Source organism: Ipomoea nil, unplaced genomic scaffold (genome assembly GCF_001879475.1).
Source record: "Ipomoea nil cultivar Tokyo-kokei standard unplaced genomic scaffold, Asagao_1.1 scaffold0268, whole genome shotgun sequence".
Lineage (NCBI taxonomy): Eukaryota > Viridiplantae > Streptophyta > Magnoliopsida > Solanales > Convolvulaceae > Ipomoea > Ipomoea nil.
The window spans coordinates 2,425,387-2,438,813 of record NW_017616696.1 but is presented as its reverse complement, the minus strand read 5'-3'; the positions used below and the strand labels follow the sequence as shown (position 1 = coordinate 2,438,813).

At 37.3% G+C, this 13,427-nt stretch overlaps 1 protein-coding gene across 1 annotated transcript; it reads left to right on the top strand.

The window, feature by feature from the left end:
* On the top strand, window positions 1-4,800 carry LOC109148144 (actin-related protein 2/3 complex subunit 2A). The gene is made up of 10 exons (XM_019295960.1): window positions 1-341; window positions 606-672; window positions 842-1,049; window positions 1,853-2,022; window positions 2,652-2,729; window positions 2,978-3,110; window positions 3,193-3,284; window positions 3,592-3,648; window positions 4,411-4,485; window positions 4,595-4,800. The coding sequence occupies exons 1-10, from the start codon at window positions 280-282 to the stop codon at window positions 4,634-4,636; spliced, it is 984 nt and encodes a 327-aa protein (XP_019151505.1). The 5' UTR covers window positions 1-279; the 3' UTR covers window positions 4,637-4,800.
* Window positions 4,801-13,427: the final 8,627 nt, after the last annotated feature.

The following is a 13,427-nucleotide window of genomic DNA, read 5'->3' as shown; positions in this document are numbered from 1 at the left end:
AGTGGCCTAAAGCAATAATTAGGCTGAAGAAAACGTGACCGACGGTCTATCTTCGATTCTAACACCGGCCAGGCAACCCTTATTACGACAAATTCATTTTTAGCATTTACTAAGCCGAGCGGAGACTCAGACTCCTCCATAATCGTTTCGTTCCCGGAGCTCCAAACAACAGTGGCGGGAGATCGTTTCCGGCGAGCTCTGTGCTATGCTCGAACGAACGAGATTGTGTTAATTAATAAAGCTGGAGATCCGGCATCGGAAACATCGAAGTGAAATCAGATGATACTCTTGCAGTCCCACTCCAGATACCTCCTTCAGATCTTGTCTACCCGCGTTCAAAAGTTCGTATCGAGTTTTTTGTTTTGTTTTTCTTCTCCTGTTCTCTCCCAATCTGTCGGATGTTACTATTGTGAATTGTCATCGTTTTTGTGTGATTATCTGTATTAATAATGAGGTGCTAGTAATTTTCGGTGTTGTAATTTTGATTATTTTAAATGATATTCCGTGTTAGCTGAATAATCTCGCGTGATTGTTTATACACACACATCAAATGCTTTATTCAACTTAATATTCTAAAACCTGATTTACTCGCTTGATTTCTGCAGTCTTGATAAAGGCGTTGAACTTGAGTACCAATGGGTTGAATTTGATGATATTCGTTTCCATATTCAGGTGAGTTGCGGACTGGCCTTGTTTTAGTAGAGTCTCCAACCATTCTAATTGTCTTTTGAGCTCGTAGTAGATTGGTGTTCTATGCATTGATTAAGAATTTAAGATGAGCATTTTTGTAAATAAACTATGTGACTTGATGCTGAAAGTGTGATGAACAATGATTCTGCAGGCTTCAATGAGGAATTCGAATGTATTGCTACTTTCAATGTCGATACCAAAACCACCCCCTGAAACTGTATTCTTCGGGGGACTTCCTCAGGGAGCGATAGAAGCCATAAAAGCAGCATATGGTGTGGTTGCTCAGATTCTTGATCCTCCAAGAGATCACTTTAATCTCACATTGAAACTGAACTTGTCCAAACTTCCTCCAGATGAAGGTTCTACAAGTTTCTTCTTTAAGGTCATTATGACTTAAGAGCTCGTCATAATTGTGCGCTGTAGGACATATTTTCCCCCCAAAGCGTCATTCCATTAGTTTCTTTTACCTTTCAGTAAATACTGGTCTAATATTGTATTATATGCATCTACATGTTAAAACAAACTTGTATTATAACTAAACCTTGATTTGACTTTTACTAGGGGAAAGACAAGGAATTTTTTCATTTACATCTGAAATGTCATAACATATTTCAATCAAGAAGGCTTATCATTAAGTTTGTTCAGATTCTTTGAAGTAATTAAGGATTCTTATATCAGTAACATATTTGACGAGTGCGTCTTTGTTTACCCAATAGTGTGTAATTCAGAATCTGATGTTTAATGGCTATGCATATTTGTTTGCTGTCAAGTCTTTGGTGATCTTATTTTATTTTTGGGGGATTGCACAATTAGTCTTTGGCAAAGACCAAAATCTATCTTTCAAACAGAGTCTGCACTTTGTATAACTTAATGTAATCAGTAGGGTTACTGGAAATATGAAAATTTTATATTTAGTAGGATCACAATGTCAATAATTCATATATTTATGTGTGTGTATTTATATGTATATTGAGCCCACTGAACCAATATTTCTGGAGTTGCCTCAGTACAACTTTGCTTGTGTACATTTCAAAAATGTTTTGATTTGTGCATAATTTGTAAGTAATATGATGATGCTCTATAAACTCTGGTTCATTTGACTTTCATATTTTAAATTTCTTGTATGTGTGCATTTCTAAAGTTTCCTGTTCTTTTATTGTAGATCACAAGAATGCTTTACTGGTGAAGATTGCATCGGTGAGGGAAGTGGTAATGGGGGCCCCATTAAGAGCAGTTTTGAAAAATCTAGTTTCGAGGACAGTTCCATCTAGTTCAGAAAAGCTTATTTCCCTTGTTCATCGGCCAAACGAATCCTTTTTCCTTGTTCCTCAGGTGAAACTTTTGTTCAGTGTACATTAGTATATTACTTCTAGAGCATAAATATTTCTATATCTGGCATCTTAGAACCAAATTCTTTATCCAATGTCTGGCATCTTAGAACCAAATTCTTTATCCAATGTCCGGCATCTTAGAACCAAATTCTTTATCCAATGTCTGGCATCTTAGAACCAAGTGTCCTAACATTGGGTTTAATTTTTAGAATCCTTCCATTATTAGTTGTTCATGTGTTACTTGTCTTCTGGGTGTCTCCTTACCCCAAAGGGTCAGAGGTTCTCTATGGTCAACAATGCACATGATCTATCATGAATATCAACTCACTATTTTTCTGTCACCTCGCTGTTTACATTAGGTTCTGTCATGATAAAGTGTTTCTTTTTCCTATTTTATGCAACCTAAATCTTGAAATCTTAATGCCCCCGGAAAGAAGTAAAATAATCTTTTATTTATTTATTTTACAATTTTTTCTCGAACCTTCTAGGTTGTAGCATCTACCTATAATGTTTTGTCTTGGTTTAATTTTAATTCTCTCTCTTACACACCATATGTCATATAATTATGTCATTGCAAGTTTGGAAGAATCCAACGCCTTTTTTAATGAAAACTGTAACTGCTTGCTGCAGATAGACAAAGTAACTGCCATCTTTCCTATGAGATTCAATGACTCTGTAGATACCGTTCTTGCATCGTCTTTCCTTCAGGTAATTTGATTATCTAATTAAACTTATTTTCTTTCCTTTCTCCTCTATCATATAATTCCAAAGATATGGGAAAAATCACTATTAACAAGTCATGTTCAATTTCACTTGCTACATAGTACCTCATACTTACCAATTGCCCTCTCCATCGGTTTCCTTTTTTTGTGTCTATATATCTCTATGTATGTGTTTGTGTGTATCTGAACAGCACATTTCAGTAAATCACAATCTGGTTATCAATATATCATTAGGAATTTGTGGAGGCAAGGCGAACTGCTGGACTCAACAATGCCCCTCCCTGTTTTTGGTCCCCTTCTGCTCCTCAAGAACTGGAAGGAGTGGTTAATGAGGCTACATCAGCTAATGCTGGATATTTCAGATTTGGTAATGCTAGGTATTTCTGTTTGCTTCTTTTCATATAAGTCCCTTTATTTCAGTGACATATATTTATGTTTTTGGTCAACAGTAATTTTCCCTCGTCATGTGGAAGGAAAGAAACTGGATAGAACTGTCTGGAATCTCTCAACATTTCATGCGTATGTGAATTATCATGTTAAGGTGAAATTTCTGCTCTTTAAATGGATTAGTTTTTATATCTCATCACACCCTTTTCCTGGATCTTCTTTCTTTCGCCTTCAATTGATGGCTTTATTGGATTTCATTTTCAGTAGAGGGGATTTTATTTGTTCTACTAGTTGATTTGCCAGTTTATTAGAATTTACATTTTTCTTCTTTCGTTAAGCATGGCTGGCTTTTGTTGATTTTGTCATTTTATGTTAAGCGTGCTAGAAGGGTTTTAATTTCCACCATAGTATATTTTGCTTTTCCTCTCTTCTCAATTTGTTTAATGTTCTCTTATAAACAGTGTTCAGAGGGTTTCATGCATACTCGGATGAGGCGTCGGGTGGAATCACTTATACAAGTAACTCTCTTTTTATGCTTTACATTTGTCATGTGCATTTAAGGAGAATATCTTTGCTTGTTTTAAATAAATATAGGCATTGCTGAGCATCTGATATGCACAATTTGTTTATTTTATACATGGTCTTGCTGAGGTTATCATGATTAATGCTTTTTTTTTTATAAAAATGATTAATTAAAGGCAAGGATTTCAAGCTAAGTGAGTTTACTGAGTTGAAGGATTTATTCTATTTCTAGACATTAGGTCAATTATTATGGAGTGCCATTTCCCTGTAAGCTTTAGAAGGTTGAATAAAGCCTTTTGAAGTTCATACCTTTTTGCTTTGGGGTTGGGTTCAATATCAAGTGATATTAGTGAGTCTCTTGTGAGATTGTCTCACGTCTCACAGATGGGTTGAGTTTAGATATAAATGTAGTACTTACGATGGAAAATCTAATACTAATCAGAGATAAATTGATTGTTATTTATGAGAAAAAATGTGATACTTTTGATGGAAAAAGTAATGCTTTTAAATGAAAATGTAATATTTAGGGATCGAAGAGTTACTTATGAGGGAAACTATAATACTTATGAGGAAAAATATAATACTTACGAAAAATCCGACTTGTCTCACGGATCGGATAATGATTCATGAGACAGTCTCATAGGAGATTTTGCCTTTGCTTTGGGGTTGGGTTCAACATCAAGTGACATTTGTTTGTGGATTCTTCTGATAACTTATTGGTCCTTCTCAAACTATATGTGTTTGATCAATTGATTCAGGCTCTTGACCGGGCAAAGCCAGATGCTGAAAACCCAAAGAAAAGTCCTTCGCCAAACAGATCATTTAAACGAATGGTGTGTAATTTTGGCTCACTCATTGTGATTTTGGGTTTATATTGTCTACGCTCTTGCTTATATAAGGGAAATCTTATCTGCTACTTTTGTCACATTTTTGCCTTTTTAGAGCCTTAAGGATGGCCAGAGTAGTTTGAATTCACGAAGATGAGGGGCAGCATCCGAACCCGACCGGCTAAGCTTGTCAGTCCTGTTTCACAACATTTCTTCATTTTTATTTATTTCCATGTATTTTGGTGTAGGTACTCATAAAACAAATTAAATTTCCATGATAAATCTATTTTTTAACGAATTTTGACTTGCTAAGTTCAAATTGAATGCCATTATCTGTGCATACATGTTCCTCTTTCAGTCAATTATTATGTCAGGCATCAAAACTGTATTTTCTTTGGGAAATTGTTGTAAACATTTTGACACATTTTTTTGGCTGCCATGCAATACAAAATGGCTTCTATTCCCTTTCAAAAAAAAAAGTGTTACAACTAGAGATGATGGGTTAGGGACTTAGGCCTATGTCCCTTTATACCAATCGTTATGCGTTGGACCCATGTCCAGCATGCTTGCTGGACACGGGTAACAATGTCGTTAGGCACTGTTATCTTTTTTTTTTTTTTTTTTTTTTTTTTTTTTTTCTTCTTCAGATCGCTTCATTGTAAGAGTATATGTTCATAATTTTATTCCTATATGTTAATAACTATACATTCATAACTCCATAACTGTACGTTCATAACTCTATAACTGTACATTCATAACTCCATAACTGTATATTCATAACTCCATAATTGTACATTCATAATTTTCGAATCTCTATGTTCACAATTTTAGAGCTCTATGTTCATAATTTTATCACTATATGTTCATAATGTTAGAGCTCTTTGTTCATAATTCGATCAATAACTGTACATTCATAATTCCATACTGTAGATTCATAATCTCATAACTGTAGATTCATAACTCCATAACTGTAGATTCATAACTCCATAACTGTACATTTATAACTCCATAACTGTACATTCATAATCTTCGAAGCTCTATATTCACAATTTTAAAGCTCCATGGTCATAATTTTATCACTATATATGTTCATAATTGTAAGTTCATAATGTTAGAGCTCTATGTTCATAATTTCATAATTGCATAACTGTATATTCATAACGGCATAACTGTACATTCATAACGGCATAACTGTACATTCATAATCCAAAAAAAAATAACGCCGTTAACGGCAAAACACGCGCGAATTTTTTTTTTTTTTTAAAACTAAATGACGCGTTTTTTTTTAAAAACGACGTCGTTTTGGGCCCGTGTCCACAATTCAATGTGGACACGGGTCCAGGGCATAATTTGCCCCTTTATACCAACCGTTATGCTATGGACCCGTGTCCAGCATGCATGCTGGACACGGTAACGGTGCCGTTAGGCACTGGGTATATGTTCATAATTTTATCACTATATGTTCATAATTGTAAGTTCATAATGTCATGCTGGACACGGTAACGGTGCCGTTAGGCACTGGGTATATGTTCATAATTTTATCACTATATGTTCATAATTGTAAGTTCATAATGTCAGAGCTCTGTGTTTATAATTGCATAACTGTACATTCATAATTGCATAACTATACATTCATAATTCCGTAACTGTACATTTATAATTCAATAACTGTAAATTCATAATTTTCGAAACTCTATGTTCATAATTTTATCATTGTATGTTCATAACTTTATCATTGTATGTTCATAATTGTAAGTTCATAATGTCAGAGCTCTGTGTTCATAATTCCATAATTTACATTCATAATTCTATAACTGTACATTCATAATTGCATAATTGTACATTTATAATGCCACAAACGAATAACGCTGTTAACTTCGAGACAACTTTTTTTTTTTTTTTTTTTTTTTTTTTTTTTTTTTTTTTTTTGAACTGAAAGGCCGCGTTTTTCCTTAGAATGACGTCGTTTTGGACTCGTGTCCACAATGCATTGTGGACACGAGTCCAGAGTATAATTTGCCCCTTTATACAGGGTGCAATGTAATGGTAATATGGATGGTCTCATGTTTGACCTCCTATAGGGAAACTTCAGTACTGATGAACTACAATAATTGTGTATTGGTTTTATTTTCTTGAAGTTGTAAGTTCTTATAAATTTTAGTATGTTCTTAAATTGCAAGTTCTTAGTTTCTTTTTTGAAAAGAAAACCACCCATATATTCATAATCTCATTACATAGCTTGAAAATAAACGAAGGGCCGGTATCAAACCAAAACCAAGCTAAGCACCCAACACAATATTAGCTTAGCATCTCTAGCTAAAAGACGAGCTTTTAAGTTCTTAGTTTCTAAATTATAAACTTCAGTTTCATAAATATACAAATATAATCTATACAGTTTAATAATTGTACAAATATGTTGTAAAATTAAAATTTGTAGGAGTATTAATTATAATTTATAGGTTTAAATGATTTTTTAAAATATTAATTTAAGTTTTTTTTTTTTTTTTTAAATATACAGTTCATAAATATACAAATAATATACAATTTAAATATGTATGTGGGACTGGGAATTTGGTACGATTTACATTCTAATGTAAATTGATACGATACAAATAACTTCTGAAAAATGTTTTCTGAAAAATGAGTCATTTTTCAGAAAACATTTTCCTTTCCTGTGTTTGGCTACAACACGAAAAATTGTCTTTGTGTATTTGGTTCATTTTCTAGAAAATGAGCACGAAAATGAAAAGAAATTGAATACATCAAAATTTTAATTTTTTTTTTGAAAGGAAAAAGGCGAAATATATTAAGCTAAATCAGAGTCCAAAACATGAGAAATAAGAGGAAAAAGGACCGAAACACAGTCTACACAGCCAGATTTGGATAGGGCATCCCTAGCTAACACGTGGACGACCCTATTCGCAGATTGTTTCACAAAAGAAAAGCTGAGATTAGTGAACTCTCTAGCTAGAAGTTTGACATCATTAATAAGTAAGTCAAAAGAGGAAGTAGCCTGGTAATCATGAATGTCACTGGCAAGTGGCAACTAGTAAGCAATCTGTTTCCACCTGAATGTTATCAAAATTGAGAGCTTTTATCCATTTCAGTGCCTCGCGGACAGATAGAGCTTCTGCTTCACCTGGATCAAAGCAGCCAATCCACGCCATTTGCCTAGCTGCCACAAGTCTCCCATCAGAGTCCCTAAAAACGAAACCCAGTCCCATCTTTTGATTCTGAGAATCCAAAGCAGCATTCACGTTAGCTTTCAACCAACCAGAATAAGGTTTTGACCAGTTCATAGCATGAGTACCCGATACAGCAGAAAGATGATTACCAGAATTAATTGAACACCATTCGTGAAGAAAGATACATGCCTGATCAACAACCATGGAAGCAGTAGTAGAGATGTTATTCCAGACCTAGTCATTTCGGGCTTCCTAGATGCGCCAGCATATCATAATCAAGTGGCAAAGGACTGAATCATCTAAGGAATTAAAACATGAGTCAATCCATTCCTGAAAAGAGACAGTCAACCCATAAATAATGCCACCTATGTGATCCCAGCACTCTCTTGCAAAAACACATCTCACAAACAGATGAGCACTGGACTCCTCTTCAGTACCACATAGCTGCAGTAGGAGTTTGGACATGTTTTGTACGCAGCATACAGTAGGTTGGTAGAGCATTGGAATTTAACTGCCAGAAAAATGTTTTTACCTTGGGAGGAAGCTTAAATTTCCACATTTCGGTCCAGGATGGGGCGAACATCACTGCAATTGTATTGGATCCACTTATAACAGCTACGCACAGTAAACTTTCCTTTGGCATCTCCCCTCCAGATAATTTTGTCCTCCACTTGGTTCACAGCTACTGAAATGCTCTGGATCCTATGAACATCCTCTTCATTAAACAGATCCTTGAGGATTTCAGCATCCCAATCAGACTTCTGCATGTTAAGGAGAGAGTCCACCGTGATGTCCTTGAGTTGTTCAATCACTGGAGTTTGAAGACAAGGAGAAGAGTTGTTAGGAATCCAGGGATCACCCCACACTTTAATAGAGGCCCCATTACCAAACCTCCATCTATATCCATCCCTAATAATAGATTGAGATTCAAAAATGCTACGCCAAATAAAGGAGAGATTCCCTCCCAAAGAAGCCTCCAGAAAAGACCCCTTGGGATAGTATCTAGACTTGAACAATTTTGCAACCAATGAGTTAGGATTTTGAATTAGCCTCCAAGACTGTTTAGCTAACATGGATAAGTTAAAGTCCCTAAGTCTTCTGAATCCCATGCCATCCCAATTCTTTGGAACACAGAGGGATTCCCAATTATTCCACCTAATACCCCTACTCCTTTCACCCTCACAACCCAACCAATAACCATTCATAGCCCTCTCTATCTCTTTACTCATTTCAAGAGGGAGGAGGAAGACACTCATTGCATAGGTAGGTAAGGCTTGGAGAATAATTTTTATTAGGATTTCTCTACCAACTCTTGAAAGAAATCTATTGTTCCAACTTTTAATTCTGCCCAGGACCCTTTCTTTGATATAGCCCAGTACCTCCCTTTTGTTTTTACCTATCAAAGAAGGTAGCCCAAGGTAAGACCCACTAAGGGAGCCCTCACTAATTCCCATTTCGAACACAAAAGAGTCATTTCTGAAGCATTAACATTCCTACTAAAATTGATGGAAGATTTGGTGTGGTTCACAATTTGGCCCGAGGCAAAGACAAACTTTTCAATAATATCCTATGGAACATTCCGTGACAGTAGCCCTACAAAAAATATAGCAGTCGTCTGCAAAGAATAAGTTAGAGATTTCTGGGGCACCCCTGGCTACCTGAATACCATGAAACTGACCAATCATTCTTTGTTTCTGGATCATAGTATCCAACACCTCCAAAACAAATAAGAAAAGATAGGGTGAGATTGGGTCTCCCTGTCTTAACCCTCTACTAGGAACAACTGAACCAATTTCCCTCCCTTCCAACAGAATTTTGTAGTTGACAATAGAGACAAATTCCCAGATGAGATTGGTGGACTGACTCCCAAAACCCAATTTAATGAGAATAGCTTTGAGAAAGAACCAGTCTACACGGTCATATGCTTTGCTAAGGTCAAGTTTAACACCTACATAACCCACCTTCCCATGTCTTTTTCTTTTGAGGAAATGATTAACTTCGTAAGCCACCATAACATTGTCCGTGATAAGCCTCTCAGGAACGAAGGCAGATTGAGAAACAAAGATTAAATCACCCAAGAGAGGTTTGAGTCTATTTGCCAGAATTTTTGATAAGAGCTTATAGAGAACGTTGCACAATGCAATGGGCCGAAGATCACCCAAGTGTTATGGTGTTGATTTTTTTTGGAATTAAAACTATATGTGTAGAGTTGATTCCCTCCGGTAGCCTCCCAGAAACCAGACATTCAGAGCAAAAGGACACAATCTCACTACTCATAATATCCCAGAAGTGCTGATAAAAACCCGGCGTAAAGCCATCTGGCCTTGGGGATTTATCAAGCTTCATGTCGAATAAGGCTTTCCTTACTTCATCTGCAGTCACTCTACGAGTGAGCATGTCATTTTGGTGCTCAGATACCCTTTCGGTGATACCCTCAAGAATGTTACTAGGATCGCCATCCCTTCTGGAAAATAAATCATTGAAATGCATAGTAATAAGGGAATCCAGACCATTACCTCGCAAGACCCAATTACCATCGATGTCTCTGAGCCGCGAGAGGGCATTGTTCTACCTACGTCGTCTGACTGTGTATGAAAGTAGCTCGAGTTGGTAACACCCCCTCCTTCAGCCAGAACTGCTTGGCCCTCTGCTTCCAGTAGTCGTTCTGTTGGTTAAGGACTCTTAAATACTCCCATTGCGTTGTTCTGAACAAGTTAACCCCATGGGCATCACGACGAGATTTTGTTCGGTCCACAGCCTTCCTCCAATAGTTCAGCCGCTTATGGAAATCCCTCGCATAATTCCTCCCCCAAATCCATATGGCTTTCCCACAGCGACCAATACAGTCGAGAAGAGAATGTCCTTGAGAATTTGATCAACAATGTTGCATGACCTCCCTGCACAGGAGATTCCTTAAGCCAGAGATTTTCAAAACGAAACCTAGGGTTACAGGCGTTGAAGATAGACAACGAGATTTGTAAGTGAAGGTAAATGATCACTCATCGAAGCATTAATGGAAGCGACAGTAGCTTGGTTGAATAAGTCAGACCACTCATCCGAGACCAGGATCCTATCGAGTTTGGCCTCCACCCAGTGCGGCGTACCTCTGGCCTGTTCCCAAGTGAACTGGTAGCCTCCAAATTTGAAGTCCTTAAGGCCACTAAACTCAATATCTTCACTAAAACCCTCCATAAGACGAGCTAGTTGGGGGTTACCACCTCTTTTTTCATCGGGATAAAAGACATCATTGAAATCTCCCATTGCAACTAGGGGTGTTCAATCGGTTAACCGAACCGAATTAATCGAAGTTTTTTTTTTCTTTAACCGTTAACCGAACCGAAGTTTGCTCTACCGAATTCACCGAACCGAAATTTTTTTCGGTTAATCGGTCGGTTAACCAAACTTTTTAAAGCTAAAATTTAAAATTCTAAAAATAACACCTAAACTAATAAATCCAATTAATATAAAATACATCTCATAATAAATTTCATAACAAAATATAAAAAACATGAATTATAAACTCCAAACATCCATAAGTTCAAATTAGTATTTATGAACCCAATTGGGTAGCTTAAGTGGCAAATGAGCTCTTTTTGTGGGGGAGAATTTTGGGATAACCCGGGTTCAATTCCCACAAGTGACGATCCCCTTTGGGCCAGCTTCTGTGCCTCTCGGAGCGAACCGGGTGGACCTGGACTTTTAAACGGACAGAGAAAAACCCGGACCACAATGTGTGGTTTGACACCAAAAAAAAAAGTATTTATATTTATATATATATATTAATAAACTTCTGTTAACCGTTCGGTTAATTCGGTTCACCGACCTTTCAAACCGAATTAACCGTTAACCGAAGTTTTAAAATTCCTTTAACCATTAACCGAACCGAAAAAGTTCAGTTCAAAAATGGTTAACCGAACTTTGTCGGTTTGGTCGGTTAATCGAAAATTATCCGAAATTTGCACACCCCTAATTGCAACCCAAGGGAGTGTGTTGAGATTTGAGAGCCGTTTGATGAGTGACCAGGAATCTTGTCGATGTTGGCGGTTAGGGACGCCGTAAAAACCAGTTAATCTCCATTTGGGGTCGCCGGAGCAGAGATAGACCTCAACATCTATATGATTGATTGAGAACGACTTGATACACACCTCTGTGCCATCCTTCAGAACATAGTGAGACTACCTCTCTGGCCCTCGTTGTTAACCACGAAAAGACCCGAGAAACCAAGTTTGGCCTTGATGGGCTGGAGTTTATTTAGGCCCACAAACTTTTCCATTAAGAACACCACATTGGCCTTCTTTGAGTGGACAAGGTCCATTAAAACTTGAACTGTCGCTGGGTTACCAAGCTCACGACAGTTCCAAGTTAGGAGACTCATTGTAACACCCCGTGTTACGGCCTTCAATCCCGGATTAATTATTTAATTAATTCCTTTAATAATAATTAAAAAGGGATTTAATTTGGCTAGGATTCCCTTTAATTAATTAATGTGGTCCACCATGGATCGTGGACCCTTGCCTAAACTAGAGTCTTAAGCCTATTAGGAATAAAGTGAGTAAACCTTTTTATTAATCAGATTCTAATTAGGAGTCATAGACCTAATTATTTATTAGGAATGAAGAAAGTAGGCCTTTACTATTCAGATTATGATTAGGATTCCCCTTAATTAATTAATATGGTCCACTAGGGACCATGGACCCTTATCCCTAAACCAAGTCCTTAGTCCTATAAGGAATAGAATTAGTAAACACATACCATTCAGACCATAATTAGGACTCCTAGATATATATATAAGGACATAGGAAGCACCAAGAAGTCACACCACAATAAATATCACCACACAAGAATTCCCAAAGGACTCCCCACCACCAAACCTAGGGAGATCAAACAGATGGAAATCTTAGGGAAGAACCTTAATAGCCAAGGGAGGATTAATTAAGGCTAAGAGGTAACCCATGTCTCAACAAAACCTATTTTCCTTGCTATAATTATCTTCTTTGGCCTCCTCTCTATATTCGTGTCTTGATGAATCGTTTATGATATTAATGATATGTTCTTGATGATTGTGAGATAATTTTATGTGTGATCTTGATGATCTTGATGGTATTGAGAGGTTCTTGATGATTATGTGATGTTATTGATGAATCTTGATGTTTAGATGATTAAAAGATGAACTATGGTTTTATTGATTCGAATATGATTAGAGCCCTAGGTTAAAATTGGGAATTTCGTATTGTGATATTCTTGATATAATTGGGTGGGATTTCGCATGTTCGGGTGTTGATTATGTTTAGAAGTCATGATAGGATATGTGCTATGTGATTCTTGCTTTTGATCCGTTAATTGTCTACGTGGTGTCATCAATTGCGTTTAAAAGTGTCTAAGCATGGTTTCGAGTTCCACAACGGATCCCGGGACGTTTATTTTGGTAAAAAGTCAGTGGGGGTAGGGGGACCCGCCACCTACCCGCTTCCCGAAAAGGGCGTCGCCGGCAGCGGGCAGCAGGCGGGTGGGCGACCGCCCGCCGGGCACCCGCTGCCCGGAGACTGGTCACCGGCGGGTGGCCTTCCACCCACCGGCTACCTGCTGGAAATTTTCCACTTCGGGACTCCGGCTTCCCCGTTTGATGTTTCCCCGACCCTCGTGGTGTCCCAACGGACTCCGTTTATCGTGCCTAAGTCTAGTTTGATGTTTCGGGTACCGTTCGTAGGATATGTGAGTCTTATATATATCGCATGCTAGTTGAATTGGTATCCCGTTGGCCTA